At 44.6% G+C, this 26,633-nt stretch overlaps 1 protein-coding gene across 3 annotated transcripts; it reads left to right on the plus strand.

Moving 5' to 3' along the window:
* The first annotated feature begins 1,198 nt into the window (after nucleotides 1-1,198).
* Nucleotides 1,199-25,997, plus strand: sema3h (sema domain, immunoglobulin domain (Ig), short basic domain, secreted, (semaphorin) 3H). 3 transcript variants are annotated; one of them, XM_034295990.1, is made up of 17 exons: nucleotides 1,199-1,581; nucleotides 9,976-10,130; nucleotides 11,717-11,779; nucleotides 11,883-12,002; nucleotides 13,159-13,252; nucleotides 13,408-13,527; nucleotides 13,673-13,818; nucleotides 13,993-14,107; nucleotides 17,330-17,402; nucleotides 19,280-19,424; nucleotides 19,894-20,113; nucleotides 20,226-20,314; nucleotides 20,516-20,557; nucleotides 20,882-21,039; nucleotides 21,562-21,623; nucleotides 21,703-21,845; nucleotides 22,143-22,323. In XM_034295990.1, the coding sequence occupies exons 1-17, from the start codon at nucleotides 1,482-1,484 to the stop codon at nucleotides 22,254-22,256; spliced, it is 1,959 nt and encodes a 652-aa protein (XP_034151881.1). In that variant the 5' UTR covers nucleotides 1,199-1,481; the 3' UTR covers nucleotides 22,257-22,323. The 3 variants fall into 3 exon arrangements, with proteins under 3 accessions (XP_034151881.1, XP_010894113.1, XP_010894114.1); XM_010895811.4 differs by lacking the exon at nucleotides 22,143-22,323 and adding an exon at nucleotides 23,906-25,997 and having other exon boundaries at nucleotides 1,201-1,581; XM_010895812.4 differs by lacking the exon at nucleotides 22,143-22,323 and adding an exon at nucleotides 23,906-25,997 and having other exon boundaries at nucleotides 1,201-1,581; nucleotides 20,885-21,039.
* The last annotated feature ends 636 nt before the right edge of the window (nucleotides 25,998-26,633 follow it).

Consider the following 26,633-nt stretch of genomic DNA (forward strand, 5'->3'; position numbering starts at 1 on the left):
AGTTGTGATAATAACTATTTGGAACATGATTTACCAGCCTTAAGGTTTCCTTGGTTAATATGGCCACCTTTTAATAAATACAAACCACAACATAACCACATGTATTCAAATACAGGACAATCTAGATGAGTTATAGACATTATGGTGCAGAGACAGATTACACCTATCTTATTATTTACTGATTCAGTTATGTTTTCATGAAAGTGAAAATATATCAAACACAGCTCCCCGCTGCCACTTCCCAATTTATGTAAAACAGCAAAAAACAACAACAACAATATATATATTTTTTATTCAGAGCCATGGCCATGATGCAATATTGTGAAACACCTGTATTTTAATGGTTTTTGTATGTACAATAACTATATATAACGTCCATTATTTTGAATCCTTCTGAACAGAAGCAGTGAATAATTCCAAATGACTACAACGTTTAATATGTAGTGTAATGTAGTCTAATACATAACAGAATATCAGCTGTTATCCTGATTGACTTGATAAAAACTGTGCGAAACAGTGACATCCAGAATCCAGTAATGCTCTTAGAAAATGTACCTGAATGAAAAGGTTTTGTGTCTAGATAATATCTAAAAAGAAAAATGTTGTCTAATGTGTTGTTCTCATAAATATCTACTGCTAAGACACAAAAAAAGCTTATTGTTTATGCTCTTTTGAATGCTGATTGGATATGGACACACTAGAATATTATCTGGCACAATATACAGGCTGTGTCACAGTTTTTGAAACCATTAATGTTATTGTTAACAGGCAATTTATTAGGACAGCATTATGTCGATTGCATTAACTGTAATCTATCAATAATTCAACAGCTGAGCATTTTAGTGTGAGGAGAGCAAGACATGGGTACTGTTTTACCAAATATACTTTTCTCGAGACAAGTGAAAGGACTTTTTGATTACACCAAGTGAGAATGACAAGTAAGGAGGAGGGGAGTGTGCGAGTTGTGTGTGTGTTGGGGAGCAGGCGAAGAGGGAGAAAGAAAAATAAGGAGAGAAAGCGAGAGAAGACAATGAGATGGGAAATAAGATAAAAGGCCTCACACAGCAGCTGTCTCATCCACATTTATTAAAGTAGGTTTTCCTGGAGCTGTGAAAAAGAGAAGGTGGGGTGGGGGGGCGCTCTGCTTTTTTTGAATCTGTTACCCCGCCTCCTCCTTGCCTAAACAGAGAGGACTCAGAGGAGGAGATTCAGAGGAGGAGAGTACAGTGAGAGTGGTGTCCACAGTGAAAAAAGTCGCACGGACCGGAGAGACCAGAGGAAACACGTCTGATCTGTAGCCGGCACACTGAATCCAAGTGGGAGTGTTTTGTTGAACTAGACATCACAGCCTGTTCAAGCCCACACGTAAAAACGCCTGGCTTGAGTGTGCATCTGGCAGTTGCCTCCTCGTGAAGTGTGTGCTGTGCTCGGGACTTTCAGTGTGTGAGTGTGGGTGTGTATGTGTGTGTGTGTTTAAGACCATGTGGAGGTTTGTGACCCTTGTGCTCCTAGTCCACCTGGAGGTCAGTCAGACCGGGGCGTGGAGAGCCTCCCAGCCTCGCCTGCAGTTCACCCACTCAGGTAAGACAGAACCCGCCCTCCCTCTCTCTTTCACACCCTGCTTTCTATTGTCACTGTTGCTCACCATCTGCACTTCTATCTGCCTGCTCATCGTTTTGGAACTGTATTGTCTACCAATGGTTCCCAGTGCTTCCATGTATTATGATATATTGCAGAACACTGCTGATTTAACTCGTAAACTAATCATCAAGACCTTCATTAGTTTGAACTTACAACCATGTAGTGAAGCGCCTTGGGGTCTCCGCCAAGAAGTTTGTGAACCCCTGGTCCAGATCATTGTCTGTCCCATCCCCTCCCACCAATACACCTTCATACACAATGCTGTGTTCAGGAAAGCATGAGGCTGTTTTGTCTGTGTTCAGGGGAGTATGAGGTCGCTGTGTTTGTACTCAGAAGAGTATGAGGTTGTTGTGTTTGTGTTCAAAAGAGCACGTGGTTGTTGTGTCTGTGTTCAGAAGAGTGTAGGGTTGTAGCTGTGCTGAGAAGAGTATAGGGTTGTGGCTGTGTTCAGGAGAGTATGAGGTTGTTGTGTTTGTACTCAGGATAGTATTGGGTGGAGTCAGTTTTCAGTGGAGTATGGGCTTATAACTATGTTCAGGGGAGTATGGGGTTGCTGTGTGAAGATGTTTAAATATGATGAATGAATTGTGATTATTGTGTGAAGATTATGTGCCATTGAAAGTCATGCTGGATTGTGTTTTTATTGTATTTTTCTTTTTCAAAAATGTTTATCTTCTAAAAAAGCTATATTTTATCTGTCTTCTGAAAGAGAAATATGATTGATTTTATGTTTCACTTATTGGAGATCCTATTGGATCTTTCTTTTGTGTGTGTATGTGATATATGATTGTGTATATGTGTTTAGGATTGCTTATCCGTGCCATGATTTGTGCATGGCCTTCTGCTGATTAAGCAACAATAATCAACCCATATCTAGAATCATAGTCCAATCATGATGGGCTGAAATAATGTACGGTAAAGATCCCAGACATCACATTATGTACAAATAAAAACATAGTTCAAGGCTGAAACATCCAAGACCCAGCTAGTACAAAGGGAAGTTCTGCTGCTGGAGGGAAGCTGAAGAGGTGAACTCTTAGGTGGGAATATTCTCATTGATTTAGTTAGTTGGATACTGGTCCATGTTACGGTGAAAAAGCATGTGGGAAGAACTGAAGGGGAGTGTCAGTGATGTGTCCGATTCAAGATGGTGGTGTCACTGATGCATAGACAGACAAACTCACAGAGGAAGCACAATGAGTTGGCCATTTCCCTCCATCCCTGTTGGTCTGATAGCTGACAGCCAGTTCCTGCGTTTCAAAGGGTCAGATCTGAATCCACATCAGATACTGGAAGTCCACGTGTGAGCGGGTCGGTCTTAACTCCACCATGGCTGATTAAGGCATCAGCCTGCTGCTTGGACCTACTCTCTCCAACCCTCTTAGCCTTAATGAGTCAATTATCCCAGTTATTCAGTCAAACTTCATGTTGGCCAGCCAGCCAGCACTGGACTTAAACTGCCTGCCACCCCCACTGCTAATGAGTCAATTATCCCAGTCGCTTGTAGACTCTGGCCCTGATTTCCCAAATGATAAATGACAGCTGGAGATTGGGTTTGTGCCCCCACACATGCAAAAGGAACATTTTACTGCTACGGATTATGTGAAATGTATAACAGCATACACAAAAAGGTTAATGCAGCAGTCCTGGCAACTAAGCCATGTGAATGATTTGGAACGGCACAAGAGGTTTTTGGAGGAGTTGTGTTTGACCTTTACAGTTCACCTGTTCTACCCCTGACCCAGGATAGCGTATTGTTACAAGGATCGAAGAAACAGCCATGTTTGAAAGGTCCTTATCATTTATATTGATTTCCTCAATTAAGGTGATGAAATGTTCTAATTTCATCTGAGGGCAGGGTAGTGGCCCTGCTTGATGACACAAGGCATTTCTGCAGCCTTGAACTAAAGGTGTGCAGCAACACTCAGGCACAGAACCGGCCTTTGCCAAACTACTAATTATGATATAATACCTGGAGACGTAGAAAGGTGAAAGGGCACGTGTGCCTGGTAGAGCGGTGAAAGAGTCCAGATGCAGGGAGTGTTTGTCCATTTCCCAGGCATCTCCAGGCCTGCCTTTCTAATTGCACTGTAATTGTCGAAGTGATAACCCCATTTCCACAGGAAATGTGGCCAGGTTTCCTCATCTCTCTAGTGGCGCACCGAACAAAGTCTTCCCTCTGGGAACTGGAAACCAGACAACTCCGCTCTGGGGCTCCCCATGTAGAGAAAAGGGCAGACTAACTAACTCAGACACAAAGACAGACTCGCGCACAGGCGTACACAAAAAATTAACACTTACACGCACACACACACACACACACATAGACAGACAAGCAATCCCCCCGATGATAACAAGAAATTGTAATGAAGGAAGATTAATGATAAATACTCAGGACTCAGGATAGAAAAAATTCTTAGGACCAGTCTGAGGAAATGAACCAGCTGTCTTGAAATTAACTCCAACCATTGTGTGTGTGTGCCTCCTGATGCAGGAATGTTCGTAGCTGTATCACACGCCACACATTTGCCCTAATCACATAGATGCACATCAGTAGCTCCCATGACTGAGGTAATCCAATGTTCGCTGGCTGTTTTTTGGCATCTATAAATATTTCTCTCATCCTATTCGTGCCTTGCTTACTCAGGGTGTCCACATGGTCAGGAGGAAGAGAGGACACAGAGACTCGCCCATTAAATGCCACAGATGCCAATGAAGTCCCAGGGTGGAGAGGGTGGGGCTAGTTGCTGGTGGAAATATGTCAAATGTTTCCTTTCATTTAAACTGGCAAGGTCAGGGATCAACTGACTGGAGGTCAAGAGCCATGGCCTTAAGGACCTTGCTGTCACCTTCAGCTTGTCTGAGGATTTCGGCACTCGATAGTTTTTACAACTGTGTTGAGTCTACACGGCAGAGTATACATGGGTGTTGACTTCCAACACATTTAGAAACAAAGCCTCTTCTGTTGGCGATCGTGGTTTTAACTACATTTTCAAGATCACAATCTAAGCCATCTGAACCAAACAGTGTGTCCTACAATTGACTTAACTAATTGTACATTTAAAGCTGAGACAATACTGCACGCCATTCTTTCAGGGGAAACACTGCCAGTATTACTCCATCTGAGGGACCTACTGGACTCTATGCACTTCAGACGCCATTCTCTCAGGTGAAACACTGCCAGTATTACTCCATCTGAGGGACCTACTGGACTCTATGCACTTCAGATGCCATTCTTTCAGGGGAAACACTGCCAGTATTACTCCATCTGAGGGACCTACTGGACTCTATGCACTTCAGACGCCATTCTCTCAGGTGAAACACTGCCAGTATTACTCCATCTGAGGGACCTACTGGACTCTATGCACTTCAGACGCCATTCTCTCAGGTGAAACACTGCCAGTATTGCTCCATCTGAGAGACCTACTGGACTCTATGCACTTCAGACGCCATTCTCTCAGGTGAAACACTGCCAGTATTACTCCATCTGAGGGACGGCTGGCGAGGACCGGCCTGGAACCCCCACTGGGTCGATATGGACACTGTTGTCAAGGCAACTGCCCCAGAGGAAGGGTGGGCCCTGGAGGGTGGGTGGGTGCAGCTGGTGTGTTGGGAGTGAGTCAGCCGAGTGGTAAGAATGTGTGTGTGTATATGTACAGTATATGTAGTATGTGTGAATGTACAGTATATGTGAGTGTGTGGCTATGTGATGTGTTTAAATGGGGTTTTTTGCTTGGGAGAGGCAGGAATGTGTTTTCTGTCCCCCTGAATGAGAAGCATTCATCATAGTCTCAGAAAGAAGAAACCCTGATGAGTGTTGGGGCCTTGTGGTCATTTAAAATAGAATGGTGTTAGAGGGATGAGAAGGGTATGCTTGTTGCTGTGTGCCAGGAGTGGGTGTGTGACAAACTTACTCAATAGTTCTCACTTTATCTTCAAATAAATATTTGCTACCTCTTTTGTTGGCAATTAACACTGATTCAGTTTTCACCAATTTTTTTGTCCAAAACAAACATGTAACAGCCTGCTGTCTGCTCCAAATGATCTCAACTTCTTTTTTCTCTCATGCCCTTCATGCCCCATCAATTTACCATCTTTCTTACTGCAGTGTTGTTTCTTCTTCCTCATCATTTTTCTCTCTGTCAGTTTCATCTTGCAGTTCCAGTTTTTCCGCCAGACACTCACTCTGTCATTACAGTCTTCCCCACAGCCTCCATCTTCTATCAAACACATGTGCAAGTTAAGCTTTACGTTGAGGCTACGCTTTCCTAAAGGGAAACAGATACTTCCATGTGTAAGAACATTTTATCTAAACCAATCCTCTGAATTCCCTCATATGTGATATCAAAGCTTAAAGACATCTGCTATTCTCTGTCAGTTGTGTGGAGTGACCGCTTATTGCTCTTGGCTGTCTGGCTTATCGGGTTTTTCTCAGGTATTCTCCCTATCATAGTTTTCATAGTCTCACTGTGATATCATTCTTGGTCTTGAGATGGATCTGACTCAGAGTATGTTCATCCGATAATACTCCTTGATTAATGAAAGGACGTGCCAGTGATACATATGATGGGAAGAGATTTGTGTGTCAAGGTATTTGTTTATGTCTGCAGTTGGGCTCATCCAAAGTTAAAGTTAAGGCCATCAACTATAACCCCATTTCCAAAGAAGTTGGGACGCTGCGTAAAATGCAAATAAAATATAATGTAATGATTTGCATTTATCCCTAGTTTTAATTGAAAGTAGTCTAAAGACAATATATCAAATGTTGAAACTGAAATTTCTTTTGTTTATGGAAAAAATACATGCCCATTTTTGAATTCAACACGTTGCTGGCAAATTCCCTAAAAATTGGGACAGAGGCATGTTTACCACTATGTTGCATCTTCATTGCCTCTTCATTTAACAATACTCTGTAAGTGTTTGGGAACTGAGGAAATCAATTGCTGTACTTTAGAAAGTGAAAAGTTTTCCCATTTTTGTTGGATATAGGATTTCAGCTGCTCAAAGGTTTGTGGTCCACTTTGGCATATTTTTCATTTCATAATGCGCCAATGGGTGACATGTCTGGACTGCAGGCAGCATATGTTGCTCCAAAAACTGTATAAATTGTTCAGCATTAATGGCGCCTTCACAAATGTGCAAGTCACCCATGCCATGTGCACTAACGCACCCCCATACCATCACAGATGCTGGCTTTTGAACTGTGCGCTGATAACAAGGTATCCAGGATTATTTGTCAAAAGCACCAAACAACACAGTGTCATCATACACAATGAAATTCTTATGATATGGCAACCGACAACTATGTCGTGAAAATTAAGGAGAAAAATATATCAGCAAATATATAGCCAGACACATTTTTTTATAATAAAATAAAGCAAACATATACATAACACTGTACACTAGCAGCAGTTTAAAGAAAAGAGTAATGTAAACTAGCAGCAATCTGGCTAGTATTATTGAATATTATAGATACATATGAGTGTAATAAGCTTATGAATGGTGGCATAGCACACTACAACTAGTGGCCTGGCCATAAGCCGGATGGTCCCTCTCCTCTTTAGCCGAGAGGACGCTGCGGACATAATTCCTAAAACGATTCCTTTGTCATTTCTGGATATTGTTTATACAGTGGGGAGAACAAGTATTTGATATACTGCCGATTTTGCAGGTTTTCCTACTTACAAAGCATGTAGAGGTTTTTTATCATAGGTACACTGTCATAGGTACACTGTGAGAGACGAGATCTAAAACAAATCCAGAATTTAAATAATTTAAATAATTAATTAGCATTTTATTGCATGACATAAGTATTTGATCACCTACCAACCAGTAAGAATTCCGGCTCTCACAGACCTGTTCGTTTTTCTTTAAGAAGCCCTCCTGTTCTCCACTCATTACCTGTATTAACTGCACCTGTTTGAACTCGTTACCTGTATAAAAGACACCTGTATAAAAGACCACACACTCAATCAAACAGACTCCAACCTCTCCACAATGGCCAAGACCAGAGAGCTGTGTAAGGACATCAGGGATAAAGCTGTAGACCTGCACAAGGCTGGGATGGGCTACAGGACAATAGACAAGCAGCTTGGTGAGAAGGCAAAAACTGTTGGCGCAATTATTAGAAAATGGAAGAAGTTCAAGATGACGGTCAAGATGACGGTCAATCTCCCTCGGTCTGGGGCTCCATGCAAGATCTCACCTTGTGGGGAATCAATGATCATGAGGAAGGTGAGGGATCAGCCCAGAACTACATAGCAGGACCTGGTCAATGACCTGAAGAGAGCTGGGACAACAGACTCAAAGTAAACCAGTAGTAACACACTACGCCACCATGGATTAAAATCCTGCAGCGCACGCATGGTCCCCCTGCTCAAGTCAGCGCATGTCCAGGCCCATCTGAAGTTTACCAATGACCATCTGGATGATTCAGAGGAGGAATGATTCAGAGGAGGAATGAGTACAACCCCAAGCACACCATCCCAACCGTGAAGCATGGAGGTGGAAACATCATTATTTTCTGCAAAGGGGACAGGACGACTGCATCATATTGAGGGGAGGATGGATGGGGCCATGTATCGCAAGATCTTGGCCAACAACCTCCTTCCCTCAGTCGTGGCAGGGTCTTCCAGCATGACAACAACCTGAAACATACAGCCAGAGCAACAAAGGAGTGGCTCTGTAAGAAGCATCTCAAGGTCCTGGAGTGGCCTAGCCAGTCTCCAGACCTGAACCCAATAGAAAATCTTTGGAGGGAGCTGAAAGTCAGTATTGCCCAGCGACAGCCCCGAAACTTGAAAGATCTGGAGAAGGTCTATATGGAGGAGTGGGCCAAAATCCCTGCTGCAGTGTGTGCAAACCTGGTCAAGAACTACAGGAAACGTATGATCTCTGTAATTCCAAACAAATGTTTCTGTACCAAATATTAAGTTCTGCTTTTCTGATGTATCAAATACTTATGTCATGCAATAAAATGCAAATTAATTACTTAAAAATCATACAATGTGATTTTCTGGATTTTTGTTTTAGATTCCGTCACTCACAGTTGAAGAGTACCTATGATAAAAATTACAGACCTCTACATGCTTTGTAAGTGGGAAAACCTGCAAGATCGGCAGTGTATCAAATACTTGTTCTCCCCACTGTATATGGTTTCTTCTTTGCATGGTTGAATTTAAAGTTGCATTTGTGAATGAAGCGATGTACTGTGTTCACAGACAATGGTTTCTGGAAGAGTTTCTGAGCCCTTGCAGTCATGTCCACTACAGAATTGTCTGTTTTTAATGTAGAAGATTACAGCCATCCAATATTGGTTTTCGGCCTTGTCCCTTGTGGACAGAGATTTCTGCGGTTTCTCTGAATCTTATTATATTACCGTAGATGATGAGATCCCCAAACTCTTTGCAATTTTACATTGAGAAATTTTATTTTTCAAAAAACAATAATATTTCTCAATTTTATATGTTGTCTTTTTACTAATTTCTATTGAATATAGGGTTTAAATTATTTGCATGTCATTGCATTGTGTTTTTATTTACATTTTACACAGCAGCCCAACTTTTTTGGAAACGGGCTGGTAGTGCAACTCATATGATTGATGGATACAGCCTAGTACCATGGGTTTCTGGTAGGCCTAGCATCTATATGCAATGTTATTGCTATGTGTCATATTTTTGATCTTTCTACATTTCTGTTTATATAATTTTTTTAATAATTTGATTGACTGTCATTGTGCAATAAACGTAGTATAACTATAATATTGTTGTCTCTACTCTCATGTCCTGCCACTTTATGGAGTCCTTTGTAGGACAGCTTCACTACACCATGTCTCACTGCTTTATGGTGTCCATTTTAGGACAGTCTCAGTACATTATGTCAAGCCACTTTATTGAGTCCATTGTAGGACAGCTTCAGTACACCATGTCTCACTGCTTTATGGTGTCCATTTTAGGACAGTCTCAGTACATTATGTCAAGCCACTTTATTGAGTCCATTGTAGGACAGCTTCAGTACACCATGTCTCACTGCTTTATGGTGTCCATTTTAGGACAGTCTCAGTACATTATGTCAAGCTACTTTGTTGAGTCCATTGTAGGACAGCTTCAATACACCATGTCTCACTGCTTTATGGTGTCCATTTTAGAGCCCTAGTATCTCATTCTATTATGTGGTATCCATATTAGGACAGCTTTCATACCTCATGTCTCTTGGTTGCATGGTGTCCATTTTAAGACAGCATCAGTACCTGTTGTCTCTCCACTTAATGGTGTACATAGTAGAACATCCTAAGTGCGTAGTTTTAATCTCTTTGCATCTCTTTCTCTCTTTCAGAGCTGGTCCAGAATGGCCGTCTCCTATCCCTGTCCCTGGCGGCGGGGGACATGCACTCTCTTCTGCCAGACGAAGATGGCCGCCGGCTCTACGTGGCCATGAAAGACAACCTGCTGTCAACCAGCCTGGATGACATCACGCAGAACCCCAGCAAGGTCAGACTGCCTGGCTCCCTGTAGGGGGTTCACACGCGCGTATACTCTCACTGCACATGCACTCATTTACTTTTAAGTTATTTAGCAGATGCTCTTAACTACACCACAGTAGCAAGTGCTTTCAGCTTCTTATTTATTGGACAGACCCCCCCCCCCCCCCCCCCCCCCCCCCCCCCCCCTACTCTTCTCGCTACGAACCTTAAACTAATTCTACGTCAGTTTTCGCTGTAACCTAGAAAATCTAGTGAGAATAAATGTTGGAGGATGAATGATTCACTGAGGGTTGTCCAGCATGCATGGCTAAAGTAATACTGGAGGCCAGGTCCAGTTCCAGGTTCCCATCATCCCCCTGTTTCTCCTTCAGACAACCAGTCATTTTAATACACGGAGATCCACGTTCACCATCTATCTCTGTCTGTCTGTTTTTAATTGTCCATTTCCTTGCTCAGTTTCATACACATATACACACATTTACACAGGAAGGTTTCTGTACTCTCTTTCCCAGACAGGAATAGTTCCATGTGTATAAGTGAGGGTTTCCTTCTAATGTCAACCTGTTCCCATTTTTGCCTGGCTGGAGGATGACTGGGGCGCCGTGCTCCGTCTCCTAACACTGTCCTCTGATCAGCCAGGCCCTGGGGCATTCCTGCTGCATGAGTCTCTCCCCGCCTGCCCACATCACACACACACCACACACACACCACACACACATCACACAAACTACACACACACCACACACACATCACACACATCACACACACACACCACACACACATCACACACATGTCACACACACACCGCACACACGTCACACACACTACACACACATCACACACACGCCACACACAAACCACACACACATCACACACACTACACACACATCACACACACACCACACACACATCACACACACTACACACACATCACACACACGCCACACACACACCACACACACATCACACACACTACAGACACATCACACACACACATCACACACACCACACACACTACACACACATCACACGCCACACACACATCACACACACACCACACACACTACACACACCTCACACACACGCCACACACACACCACACACACTACACACACATCACACACACACCACACACACCACACACACTACACACACACTACACACACATTACACACATCACACACACATCACACTGGCTGTGTGGTTGATCTTTTGCTTTAACTGTCTCTTAATTCTTGCCCACTACCGGCCATGTGTCTCTCCTTTTCCTGCCCCCATGTATTTATTCTCCACATTAAACCACCAGCTCTCTCGCTAATTGGGTTGACTGTTGCTCAAGATTTCAAGCAGAGAAATGTATTTTAGCACCAATGTACAAAACGTTTATAAAGATTTTCTTTGTCCAAGATGGTTGATTTATATAAGCTCTTGTACAAGCCCATTCTTTTCTGTCCTGTGGTATTCAGTGATAAGAAAATGTTTTTATCACCTGATCTCTGCCATGACTTCTGAAGGCTTGGTCGTAGCCATGCTATGGAGAGTTAGTCATCACTGGTGCAATGATGACAGCTCTCATGTCTCTTCCCCGTTCAGCTCTACTGGCCAGCAAGTCCGGACCGCATCCAGGAGTGTCTGATGGCTGGAAAGGACCCGGAGGTGAGTGAATAGACACGCCCACACACACACACACACACACACACACACATACACACACACACACACACGCCCTCAATGTGTTAAACGTCTATTCTTCCTACAGTCTGAGTGCGCTAACTTCCTGCGGGTCCTGCAGCCCTACAACCAGACCCACCTATATGTGTGTGGGACAGGAGCGTTCAACCCTCGCTGTGCCTTCATTGCCACTAGTGTCTTCCTCAAGGTGAAATTACACACACAGACACACTGCTTCCTTCCATACCCCCTCAAAGCCTGTACTTGTGTACAGGGGTTAGGCCAACATAGCTCCCCCTGTGGATGTGTTGAGAAATGGGGCTCTGATGCCTCCCTCTACACCAGGCCCTACGGTGAGCCATTATACTTGGGGTTGTGTGTGGCCGCCTGCCCCCATGTCTGCTATCTGTCCCCATGTGTGCTGTACCGTCTGCCCTGATCCCTGCCTATCATATCTGTCTCTGTGTTTTACCACCGTGTCTCAACAACTCTTAGCTAAACTCCCTTCCTCTTTCTGCCTGTCTTTCTTATTTCACTTTCTCATACTCTCCCCCCCCTGTGGTCCCCATGTGCTCTGATGGAGGGGGCTAAACCCATGAAAGGGTTTCAGTCTACTGAGTGGAGACACGAGGAGACGCGGTGCTTTGAGCGGCCAGTGGTGCATTGCATTTCACACATTTTTCACCAAAATAATTTACTGAGATTATTGCATCAATTAAGTCTGGGAGAGTTTCAGAGGTGTACCACAGATGTGTCAGCATAGTATGCGTGCTTGCATGGATGTGTGTGTGCCAATCAGGGCTTCTCTGGGCCTGTTCTCAGGGACGTAAGTGTTAAGTTTCCTAGTTAGGGTAAGGTATTAAGGTTTGGTAGTCATTCCCAATGTTTTGGGAAAGGTTGAAAAAGACTAAACAAATTATCCAAATAAATGCAAAGAACTTTAGGACAGACTCAATACATACGTCTACATGGGTTTGTACTAACAGCTCCAAGTCAAAGTCAGGGACGTAAGCATCCATCTTCTATCCCTCTGTCCACAACGCCGGAGCTAACTGCCAAACAACCTAACAGTATAAATAGTATACATCCTGCCATTGCACCCAGTTGCTGGTTTTCAAGTGTATCATTTTAACCCACCTGGACAGCTGTGTAATATTCAAGTGGTCTCAAAACTCTCCTCGGGAAAATGGCAGCCATTCCATCAAATGAGCTAGTTCAGGGCTACAACAAAATGTGTAAAGGTCTGCATGTCCCTGAGGATATGTTAGAGAACTTCTGTATGTTTGACCATTATCTGCTGAGACCAGACTAGTGTGTATTTATATGACGTAAAATGTAGTTGTTTGATGTTGTTTTCTTGGCAGTCGGAACGCCACACTTTGTCATTTGGACAGACTGAATGTGGGAAGGGAAAGTGTCCGTACGACCCACACCAGAAAACTGCTACAGCCATTATTGGTAAGAAGACACCGTATTCCTGTGAGCTAATGTGTCGGGTGTGAGTGAGTTCACCCTGATAGCGGCTTGCTGTGCTTGTAGGTGTACATGAGGATGTGTGTTTTTCCACGGTTAGGCCTGTAGTTGAGGATATGTTTGTCTGTATGCATGTCCAGATGGGGAGCTGTATGCCGGGATCTCATCTGACTTCATGAGTAGAGACTCTGCCTTCTTCCGCAGCCTGGGCAGTCGCCATGTGGTCCGTACGGAACAGTACGACTCCACATGGCTACAAGGTAAGAGGAAGTGGGACCTTAAAAGATTCTGCGAATGTCAGACGATAAAAATTCCCCATTCAATTTCTAATTTGTAACTCTCTCTCTCGCTCTCTACCTCTCCTGTTCAAATTGCTAAATCTTTTCTCTCCTCTCTATCGGTCAGATGCCCAGTTTGTGAAAGTGGCCTCGATGGCAGAGACGGATAACCCAGAAGATGATAAGGTGTATGTGTTCTTCACTGAGCGTGCTCAGGAGGCAGAGGGGGCTGCCGGGAAGGTGCTCTACTCCCGGGTGGCACGTGTGTGCAAGGTAAGATCTCTGCGTGCCAGTAGGTACGGGTAGCGACGTGCATGCGTCTCTGTGTGTGTGTGTGTGTGTGTGCGCAAAACAGGTCCACTTTGTTTGTTTATTGACTGGCCTGGGGTGTGTTTATCTTCTTACTATCATGTGGTTGGTGACAGCGGTTCTTATCTGTCTGTACAGAATGACATCGGGGGCCAGCGCAGTCTGGTGAACAAGTGGAGTACCTTCCAGAAGGCACGTATGGTCTGCAGTGTCCCTGGACCAGATGGGATACAGACTCACTTTGACCAGCTACGTGAGTATCAATGATCTACTTCAGCTCACATATCCATATATTGACCAAGTAAATCTCAGACACCTTTCCTAAAGTACACCAGACACCTGTCCTAAAGTACACCAGACACCTGTCCTAAAGTACACCAGACACCTGTCCTAAAGTACACCAGACACCTGTCCTAAAGTACACCAGACACCTGTCCTAAAGTACACCAGAAACCTGTCCTAAAGTACACCAGACACCTTTCCTAAAGTACACTAGACACCTGTCCTAAAGTACACCAGACACCTGTCCTAAAGTACACCAGACACCTGTCCTAAAGTACACCAGACACCTGTCCTAAAGTACACCAGACACCTGTCCTAAAGTACACCAGACACCTGTCCTAAAGTACACCAGACACCCTAATATCTTAACTAGGTGAGTGGATATTGTACAGACTGAAGCTGCTATGTATAAGTGAAGATTGGGTGGTTGACCAACAGAAGGCCAAGTGTTTGAGCAGGCAGCCAGCTCAGCTCCTCCCTGGCTTGTGGTATTCCATTCTGTTACCACGGTGACCAGAAGCCTTGGCCCTTCATCCTGCTCTGCCTCTGTAGTACTTCAGCCCTGGTCGCCCTGGCAACTGCTTTAAAGTCTCCATTTAGAGACTATAAAGCACTGTTCGTGTTGGTGATCTTCCATTTTTTAAGTGTGCAATGTGGTGTGTGTATGTGTGTGTGTGTATGTGAATATGTGTGTATGTGTGCCTGACTATGCATACAGTATCTCACAAAAGTGAGTTGTGTTATTTTAAGCGGAAAGCAAATTTACACTGTTATACAAGTTGTACACTCACTACTTTAAATTGTAGCAAAGTGCCATTTCTTCAGTGTTGTCATATAAAAAGATATACTGAAATATTTACAGAAATGTGAGGGGTGTACTCACTTCTGTGAGATAATGTACATGCGTGTCTAAATTTGAGTATGCACTCTTGCCTGGGTAGTTATATTGGCAGTGCAGTATCAGTTCAAGATGTGATCACTGAGTGGCCTCGCTGAGACAGAGACAAGAGCGGTGTCTTATCAAATCTCTCTCTGTACACACAACTAGCCAGCAGCATAAACAACCTCGCCACTACGTCTTCCTTCTCTCTGAGGTCAACGTGAACCAAACACACACACACACACACCTTCCAGTCCAGCCCAGCCGGTCTCACCCAGAACAGTAGGAAGAAGAACATAAACATTCCCACACAACTGCCCCAGGTCATGTGGCAACTGAAAAGATCCCATCAGCCCAAGACTGCCGTCAGTGTTGTATTTACGCCACGCTCCGTCTGCCAGAAACTCTTCCAATGCCATGAGAGCCAGATGCAGGTCCCGCATTCAGAAGAGTTGACACAATCTGAGTCAGACTGACCACCATCAGGCTGTTATCGATGCCGGAAATTCAACCAGAATATTTGGACTAAACTTGTCAGTTTTGACAAGAGCCTCTATCGTAGCAGGTCATCGTTGTTTGTTCAGCTGAGAGGAATCATTTAGCTTTCTGAGTCCCCATCCATTGAACCTCACTGAATAATTTGTATTTTTCCTTCTAATGTCAAATAAATCAAATAGAGCATAACCAACTTTATTCTGCAGTTAAAAGATTAGGTCAAATTAGAATATAGTGGATTTTCAATTTATTAGAATTTGATAATTTCATGTAAAGCATATATATTGATCTGTGGAATGTACTTTGGGTGTATCTGGTCAGATGTCCCTGTGTAGTTCCTCTGTTGCCATTTTGAAAAAGCCATATTTTGGCTAAAGTGTTTCGGGTAAAAGTATTATGTCTTTTAGTTATGCAGGGTTACCAGTAAGAGTTAGGCATTGGACTAGGTTTGATTTAGGCATAAATGTTAGGTTATTGAGGTTAGGGTTATGTAGTTGTTAGTGTTAGGGTAAAGATGAATAAAAACAGGCCATCAACTTTGGTGTCCCCAATGTGTGTGTGTTTGTGTGTGTGTGTGTGTGTGAGAGAGAGAGACAGCACCCACATCTGATACCCCAGCTGGGATGCGGGAAGGGGTGGTAAAGAGTAGGGGGAGTTCAGAAGGGTGGTATCTGGTATAAGGCCAAGCAGGATAGGGGTTGGAATGGTGCGGGCCAGACAAGGATATCTCCCCCCCGTTAGACAGATCTCTTTGTCTAAAGTAACTGACACAAGTAGAGTCGTCAGGACTGAAAAGCAGACAAAGACAAAAGAAAGAGAGAATAATGAATATGTGTTGGATAAGGGAAAATGAGTTAATACATTCTAGGTGATGTTAGGGAGAGAGAGAGGGAGAGAAAGATATAGAGAGGGAGAGAGAGGGAGAGAAAGATATAGAGAGGGAGAGAGAGGGAGAGAAAGATATAGAGAGGGAGAGAGAGGTGGAGCGAGAGAGGGAGAGTGTAGTCTGTCCTTAGCCTAGTCTACCCAGAATCCTCTGTTGTGTTGTGCCCCGGGCTATGCGGCATCTTGTGTGTGCCTGCTGCAGTGTGCCCGCCTCTGCCACGTTCTCTGCATGAAACAGTCTCTGTGTGGGTGTTCATCGGTGTGTGTGTGTGTGTGTTTGGGGAGGGGGAGATTAGATTAGATTCCGGCAAGATCCCATCGAGCCACCTGAAGCAGCAGAAATGAGAGGAATGTGAGAACTCTGATAGGCTTCGCTGTATCACCAAACCGCAGCTCACAGTCCACGTATCACATACGCCTGTACTACGTTGCCTTCCTGTGCACATGCACACGTACGATTGCGTGTACTTTGGTTGTGTTCACATGCCTACATATGAACTTTATGTACAGATTACATGTGACATCCACGTCTCGTCTGGGTGCGTGTCCGTGGTGGGTGTGTCGTGGGGAGAGGCGGGGGGCGCGAGGACAGTGCGAGGCCATAGGGGAGGCCTGGCTGCGTGACGGGGGAGGAGGGCCGCTTTAGGACGATTGGTCATGGAGGATAAGCTTCACCGCAGCTCTCGCACTAAGACGGGGTCTTAATGCCTTGGATTCATTAAGCTGGCCCACTCAGCTGTGCCATCACATCAAACAGCATTAGTCTCACACACACACACACACACACACCCACACACACACACACACTAGAGCACGCAGATTACTAACATGAATACAAGTTTACCACCACCTTGTAATGCTAATGATCCCTATAAACAGTTTAAACCCGAATCTCCTACCTAATGCAGCACACACCCTGTGTTTTCCTTCCAGAGGACATTTTTATCCTCCATGATGGGAAGGACAAGAAGAACCCTCTGATCTACGGCCTCTTCACCACGTCCAGGTGAGCACGCCTCCGGCCAACTAGATCTCACAGTTTCACGTTGACATTTGACACAACAAACAAACGTTCATTGATGCAATCTATTATGAGGCTGTTTCATTCCATGTGTTCCAGGTTTGTTCTAAAACTGAAACGACTTATTAGTAAAGACTCTATCCATTAATTCTGACTAGTGAAAATTGCCGTCCTAAGTATTTGACAGTATGTGAACAAAACTTCTTTTTTAATTCTGTTTCCCATGACTGATATTCTAATATTGTACAGTATATGTTATCAGGTGGTGGATTTAATGCAAATAAAAAGGACCGCATACTTGATTAACAGGTACACCTGACATTGGGAAACCGGGAACGTTGTGTCAAGAAAGATCAGCAGTCCCAATTACCCAGTATGATACATAAACGAGATGTCATGGCTACAGAGGTGTTATAGATGTATCTTTGGTATTTCCCAGGGATGACACTGGGATTCATTGATTTAAAGCAGATTTATTAGACGGTGAAAATGTTACGCTTCAAATACATTTGCTCTTTATTTCTGTTGAACAATGTGTTAACGTTGGTGTCATTATGACAGTCTGTTGTCCTGGTGGTTGACCAGTTGCTTGTGCAATACTGCTGTAGATTAGAAGAGAGAGAGAGAAAGAGGGTGTGTGTGAGAACAGGTTTTACTACATAAATAGAGACAAGAATGTCCCCAAACTGTGGTTACACAAGGAAAATGTGATTAATGTTTTTTCTCTCCATTTTGGAAATAGGTTTTTGCTTAAGTGTAAGGTTTCTGGTCTCTTTTTGGGCTTAGGGTTGGAATCAGGGTCAGGCTAGCAGTAAGGGTTAGTAGTTAGAGTTAGGTTAGGGTTAAGATTAGGTTTTTGGGGTTAAGGATAAGGATATGGTTAGGATCCAGATTGGAAATACATTTTGATATTACCATGTGTAAAGCTAAGATGTGCTAGATATGTTCGTTTTCCCAAAATGATGTGATGGAAGAGCGATAGGAGAGGCTATGGCATGAGTTCTGTCTTTTTTGGGATCAAACTTTCCAAAGAGTGACATTGAGCCTCAGAATCAGACATGGATGCTAAATCATTTCCAACCAGTTCATAAGAAAGCCTGCCATTCTGTGTATAACTCTATGGTACAGCTATAATCCTCAACATGTTTTACATTAGAAAGTTCAAAGCATTTAGGTCTTTCTGTGTTTTTTGTTTGTTTGTGTGTGGGTGAAAGAGTGACGGACAGACCGACGGACAGACCGACGGACGGACAGACAGACAGGCGGACAGACAGGCAGACAGACAGACAGGCAGACAGACTGACAGGCAGACATACAGACAGACAGACAGGCAGACAGACTGACAGACGGACAGGCAGACAGACAGGCAGGCAAGCAGGCAGAGTTAAAGAGAGTGAATCCGTGTGTTGTCTGCAGTGACATACTCTCTGCGTTCTGCCGTCAGGGTGGAGGTTCAGTCCGGTTTTGGGTGTTGCCCAGTAAACCAGACTCTGGCAGCTTCTGGGCCAGGGATCGAGGGACGGGGAGGTCTCTGGGGTTGGACATATTCCATGTGGGGTTTCACTTATAAAATAAGAATGTAGACATCTGCCGTCATGGAAAATCTGACACAGTGAAAAATAACAGCACACGCCGCTATGATTGATGGTGGTACTAGAGGAGCCCTATGCTGACGACACACTGATCTGCATCCAGGGTTGGGACATGCAATCCTTGATACACACCCCATCAATATATATGGATGGCACACAGACAACAGACACTACTGTGTCTGTAGTCACGGCTGATTATGGACGGCGGGTGGTTGATTGTGTTTGACAGTTGATTGACATCCAGTAATGACTCTCCCCTCTTCCCCACAGTGACGTCCTGAATGGTTCAGCTGTGTGTGTGTACCGCATGCAGGATGTGGTCAGGGTCTTCAAAGGAAACTTCTACCACAAAGAGGGACCGGAGTACAAGTGGGCTGAGTTCACAGGGAAGGTCCCATACCCAAGACCTGGCACAGTAAGTGGTTTTCTAACAAGCTGTCCTTGGCTGTCTGTCCTCCTGTACTCGCCACATTCTGATTCATCACGGAATACCTTATGTACTGAGGACCAATTAAAATGTTGTTGGGACGAATACAAGCACTGTTTGACCCAACTTAACAACAACCAGTACTGATTACTAAATGTTTTTTTCCTAAACCTTAACCCAGCCCAGTTATGTCCAGCTCTATCTATGTCTATGACTGCTTGATGCCAATGTAGCTGTTTCTCTCCCCTCTCTTTCTCTGTCTCTCTCTTCATCCCAACTCTCTCTCCCCTCTTCCTTGTGCTCTCTGTTTATACCTTTTCCTCTCTCCTTCCCTCTCTCCCCCTTTCTCACGCCCTCTCTCTGTTTTAATCTCTACCTCTCCCTTCTCTATTTTCTCCTTTCTCTTTCCCTCGCTCTCTCTGTTTCTCTCTTTCACCTGTTCTGTCTCTCCCTCCAGTGTCCCAGCAGTACGTATGGTAGTTACCGCTCCACCAGGGAGTACCCCGATGACGTTATCTTCTTCAGCCGTACCCACCCTCTGATGCAGGAGGCGGTGATGCCCCTGGGAGGGCGCCCCCTGTTGGTCAGGGTGGGGGTGCACTACAAGTTTAGCCGGCTGCTGGTAGACCGTGTGGAGGCAGTAGATGGCCAGTACAACGTCTTGTTCATTGGCACAGGTGTGTGTGTGTGTGTGTGTGTGAGAGAACAGGTTTTGTGGGTGAGTTTGCCTGCAGTGTTACATTTGCACAATATTTGGGTGGAGTATGAGAAGTGTCTCCTGTGTTGCAGATTCAGGCCTGGTGCTGAAGTCCATTCACCTCCCTAAAGAACATGGTGTCACCCAGGAAGTCACCCTGGAGCAGCTACAGGTTTTCCAGGTGCCACATTTTATCCTTCCTTTGTCAGATCTTTAGTTTTTTTAATCCTTCCTTAGACAGATTTGTAGTTCTGTGTTCTTTATCTTAGACAGATCTGTAGTTTTTTAAATCTTTTATATGTGGTTTTGTATCTTTCATCTTTGACATAGTTTAATCCGTTGTCTGGTTTACTCTAATATATTTTCCCTTCTCCCCTTACAGAACAAGTCACCTGTAACTACAATGACACTGTCCAAGAGAAAGGTAGGATCAACACTAATACACAAATACCCCCCCCCCCCTTCCCCAACACTCTAAATCCAACACACTCACTCACAGTGTCATCGCCCCATCTCATATCTCCAAGGAGAGCTTCATTACCAGTTGCTATGGTAACAGTGAGTAATGAGGCAGGGCTCGCCACGGTAACGTGCTCTGCAGCAGTCAGCCTCTGTCTTACATGAATGTTGAACGTGTGAATCTACAAATCCATACATTCCTGAAATAACTGATGCACCAGCCATGTTGGAATGATCTGAATGGCTTTATTCTCTGTTTTCTTTGTTTTTTGTGTGTGTGTGACTACAGCAGTGGCTGTTTGTGGGTTCCGCAGAGGGCGTAGCCCAGTTGGGTCTGTTCCAATGTGAGCTTTACGGCCAGGCCTGCACTGAGTGCTGCCTAGCTAGGGATCCATACTGCACCTGGGACGGGCACGCCTGCAGCCCCTTTGTGCCTATCGCACGCAGGTGGGCCCCTTTACAAACACACACACACTCAGATGTATGGCTCGACACATGGTGTATGTTCGATGCATGCCTCAAAATGGCCAGAAACAAAGAACTTTCTTCTGAAACTTGTCAGTCTATTCATGTTCTGAGAAATGAAGGCAATTCCATGTGAGAAATTGACAAGAAACTAAAGATCTACAATAGTAATTTCCAACATTAACAATGTCTACACTGTATTTCTGATCAATTTGGTGCTATTTTACTGGCCAACAAATAGCTTTTCATTAAAAAAGGACATTTCAAGGTGACCCCAAACTTTGGAACAGTGGTGTACATAAGAACAACTCTGGAAAGAATTAAGAGACCACTGCACCTTTTTCTTTCCTTTCCAAAAAACGTTTTGAGTGAAGAACAGCAGCGTTCAATTTGCATTGGTCTCTTCATTTTTTCCGGAGCTCTATGTCTGACCTACTCATATACATATAGAACATACCTTTATTGTTTCATTTAACATTGTCTGTTTTGTTTTCCTCTCTAAAGGAGGAATGCTCGTCAAGTTGGCGATGAAGTGGACCCCCTTACCCAGTGTGTCAGACAAGGAGGTGAGGAGGAGAGACATGCTGTGCACAAGCCCGGTCGTTCTGACAGCAGACCTTGTGACACGTTTCTCTCTCCATTCAGCCGCTCTGCAGGTGGAAGCAGAGCAGAGGACAATGATAGTCGCTGAGGGTAACGGCACCTACATGGAGTGCCTGCCCAAATCCAGACACGCAGTTGTCACCTGGTACAAACAAGCAGGAGAGAACAGCGCAGAGCTGCATCAGGTACAGTGACACACATACTCTAATCCCGTCCCAGGGATACTGAATACAGCCCATAAGCCTTGGACGACAAACAAATGCCTTCTGTGGGAGTGACCCAAGAATTCTATGGCCGTGACGGGAATGGCCATACGTTTTTGACATCCTTTAATTTTAGCTAATTACATGACTCCAAGGCATGACTCCAAATGTAGCCAAAACGTATGTTCAAGGGAGGGGTAGTGGGAAATTGTGGGGGGGTGATTGGTTGGTAGATTAAGCCGAATTAGCCAATGCCCTTACAGCAGTGTTTTCTCACAGCCGTTCTGCCTGGTGACAAGGTCAAGTTGGGCCATGAGACTCCAGCCACAATTGGGTGGAAGTGTCTGGGAACAAGATTACACGTGGCGAACACACATGTGCATGCACACTTAATCGACACACGCAGGCCCGCAGCCTACACACTAACACAGCCTACACACTCACACAGCCTACATACTCACACAGCCTAGACACTAACACAGCCTAGACACTAACACAGCCTAGACACTCATACAGCCTACACACTCACACAGCCTAGACACTCACACAGCCTACACGCTAACACAGCCTAGACACTCACACAGCCTAGACACTAACACAGCCTACACATTAACACAGCCTAGACACTAACACAGCCTACACACTAACACAGCCTAGACTCTCACACAGCCTACACACTAACACAGCCTAGGCACTAACCCAGCCTACACACTAACACAGCCTAGACACTAACACAGCCTAGACACTCACACAGCCTACACACTAACACAGCCTAGACTCTCACACAGCCTACACACTAACACAGCCTAGGCACTAACACAGCCTACACACTAACACAGCCTAGACACTAACACAGCCTAGACACTCACACAGCCTACACGCTAACACAGCCTAGACACTCACACAGCCTAGACACTAACACAGCCTAGACACTCACACAGTCTAGACACTATCACAGCCTACATGCTCACACAGCCTACATGCTAACACAGCCTAGACACTCACACAGCCTACACACTAACACAGCCTACACACTCACACAGCCTACACACTCACACAGCCTAGACACTAACACAGCCTAGACACTCACATAGCTTAGATACTCACACAGCCTACATGCTAACACAGCCTAGACACTCACACAGCCTAGACACTCACACAGCCTACATGCTAACACAGCCTAGACACTCACACAGCCTAAACACTCACACAGCCTAGACACTCACACAGCCTACATGCTAACACAGCCTAGACACTCACACAGCCTAGACACTCACACAGCCTACATGCTAACACAGCCTAGACACTCACACAGCCTAGACACTCACACAGCCTACATGCTCACACAGCCTACATGCTAACACAGCCTAGACACTCACACAGCCTACATGCTAACACAGCCTAGACACTCACACAACCTAGACACTCACACAGCCTAGACACTAACACAGCCTACATGCTAACACAGCCTACATGCTAACACAGCCTAGACACTCACACAGCCTACATGCTAACACAGCCTAGACACTCACACAGCCTACACACTAACACAGCCTACATGCTCACACAGCCTACATGCTAACACAGCCTAGACACTCACACAGCCTACATGCTAACACAGCCTAGACACTCACACAGCCTACACACTAACACAGCCTACACGCTCACACAGCCTACACACTAACACAGCCTACACAGTAACACAGCCTACATAGTAACACAGCCTACACATTAACACAGCCTACATGCACACACAGCCTACACACTCACACAGCCTACACGCTCACACAGCCTACACACTAACACAGCCTACACAGTAACACAGCCTACACACTAACACAGCCTAGACACTAACACAGCCTACACACTAACACAGCCTACATGCTCACACAGCCTACACACTAACACAGCCTACACAGTAACACAGCCTACACACTAACACAGCCTAGACACTAACACAGCCTACACACTAACACAGCCTACATGCTCACACAGCCTACACACACACAGCCTACACACTCATGGCCCTCTTTGTATTTTAGGTGCAGTCCGGAGAGCAGCTGGTCGTGATTGAGAGAGGGGTTCTGATCCGCCGGGCCGAGACTGCGCACTCTGGTGTGTACCACTGTCAACTGGAGGAGCACGGTTTCCGCTGGACCGCTGTCACTGTGCGTCTGAGTGTGTGGAGCCCCTACCGGGCCCTGGCGTGGTCCACGAGCAATCCCAACCCCAGCCTGGATGTCTCCCAGCCCTGGTACCAGGACGTCATGGCCCTCATCCACCCCAGCAGGCTGCAACAGCACTGTCAGAGGCTGGGCTTCCGGCAACGACGCAACCGCAAACCCGACCAGGAGCAGACCAAGAACCCCAAAACAGCGGACGGCCCCAGGGGCGAGAGACATAAACATGAAGGAGGTGGAGGAAGAGGAGGTGGGAGGAAGAGCAGGAGCAAACCTCAGCAGAGGTCTCCACGAAGCACTTAGGCGCTCTAGTGCATGCGGGGGGGCTTCGTCCTGACTTGCACACTCAAAAACGTACTGACTCAAAGGCACACACACACATTTACACAAAACATATTCATGTAGAATGGGGAGTCTCGGCATGGGCTGGACTCAGGAGTGTAAATGTGGTTGCATTGCGTGTTGTATGAAGGATGCACGTCTAGGAGACTGGTGAAGTATATGACACCATGAAGAGGACCTGGGTGAACCTCAGAAGGCATGCTATGTGAGCTGAGAAACTGACTGGGTCAAATGTACCGGGACAATTGGCCTGAAGGTGAAGCTAGCTAGGATGTGTCCTAACAAAAGACTGAGGGAGTCCAAAGGACTCGAGCATGTGAGAGGGACTTTAGTGTCTTTGATGTTTAATGTAAAAGAGATACTCTTTCCTAATTTAATTTTCTGTTTTCTATTTATTTCTGTTTTGAATCAAACGGTTAGTTCCAGTATATGTCTGAGATCAGTTTAATTTACTAAGTTCTGTGTGGCATTTATCAGGCTTTCATCTTATTCCTGACTCCTCACGTCTGGCCTCGTTGATGCAGGCTTTGTTTGACATAAGTGCATCAGAGAAATTAAATGGGGGAACTTTGAGTCAAACCAGCAAATTTGCCAAAATTAAATGCAGGAAAGTTAATGCACTTTTGATGCAGTAGAAAAATAAACACACGTTTTGAGCTCTGGAGCAGCTGTATAAAAGCGGAGAGAGACGGAGGAAATAAAAATGTGGTGGGACTTCTTTTACCACATTACAGAACCAATAGGCCTACTGAGCTACAGTAGATCTGTATGTGTACTTTATTCAATACCATAAAGTATGATGGAACCCATATAGAAAGTATTTTATAATTAAACATTTAATGTTTATACTTTCCTCAAAGACCTTGTTCAGATTGTACCCTCATTCATTATATGCCCCTGTGTATTTAATTTTGTAGCCTATATTTACATCTCTTTGCCAATATTTCTTTGGGATTTTCCTAAATGACTTTGTAAGTGGAATCTTTACAATTGATCTCTTCCAGGTTATGGAGACGTGTTGTGTAAATACGAAATTTTGCCAGTATGTATTTTTGTTTTTCCTTTTGTGGTATAGGAAGCCTATTAATCGCACACACAAAATGGGACACACGCACACACACAACACACACAACACACACAACACACACAACACACATAACACACATGGGGGCACACAGCATGCTGATAGAAGACAATCATTGCAATGTATTACTCCATATCCAATACAAAAGAATGCATTTGACATTAGAATAAACAATGAAATAGCCAAGTGTGTGTAACAAGCAGTATATCCCATTAGGTCTGAACTGAATACAGAAAAACACACATGAAAACATGTTCAGTGCTGCTGGGGTGGAGAGAGAAGTCTGGTGTGTCTGGGTGGATCTTCATCACCATGTTTCCTATGTGGTTTCAGCCTCTCCTCTGTTACGTCTATGTGGTCCCACTCTCTGGAGCAACACCCAACACTAGCCACATGATTCAGGTCTCCTTAAGGCCAACCCAAGCTTTATCTAAATAGTAATGAGAAAGTTGTTTAGACATGTGGTATTGTATATTGTTGTTTCCCTAGATACTGGTGTCCTATAAACAAATAAACAAATGAAAGTACAATTGACAATGTTGGATGTTGGCTCAGTATTTAAACACAAGGCATATTGTGTGACACTAAAATAACCAAAAAAAACTTATGTGGGAGGAGTTCCCTCAGAGCTCTTTTAGGGGTTTGTAGCTTGGGCTTGAATTTCAAATCGGTCTGTACGGGCTGCTTCATCATGAACTTCAGAAGACTGTAGCTGAGCGGCGGATGGGTGGGGCTTTTATCATGGAACAACTGACACACTCATGACCATGTGCCAAATAGCTCTTTGACATCAGAAGTCATGAGCAATGGTCTCTGTCTCCCTCTGTGGGGAAGATAAATACGTGCATAAATATCTCAGGTAAATAAACTAGCGACTTCATTAGGTACACCTACCTATTATCAGGTAGGAACCCTTTTGCCTCCATCTAATTCAAGTTTTGACCCATTGCGCTCTTCAGAGAGATCCTTCTGCACCCCATTGTTTTAACAAATGTTTATTTTGGTATTTGTGTTCTTTTTGTCAGCGTGAACGAGTCTGTTCATATTCCTTTGACCTCTTACATTAAAAAGGTGTTTTTAATGTCAGCTGTTTCTGAGACGGAACCACCAGGGCAAAAATAAGTCAGTGACCATGACAATGTACCTGCAATCAATCAATCAAAT

The sequence above is a fragment of the Esox lucius genome, chromosome 12, assembly GCF_011004845.1.
Source record: "Esox lucius isolate fEsoLuc1 chromosome 12, fEsoLuc1.pri, whole genome shotgun sequence".
In the NCBI taxonomy this organism is placed as follows: Eukaryota; Metazoa; Chordata; class Actinopteri; order Esociformes; family Esocidae; genus Esox; species Esox lucius.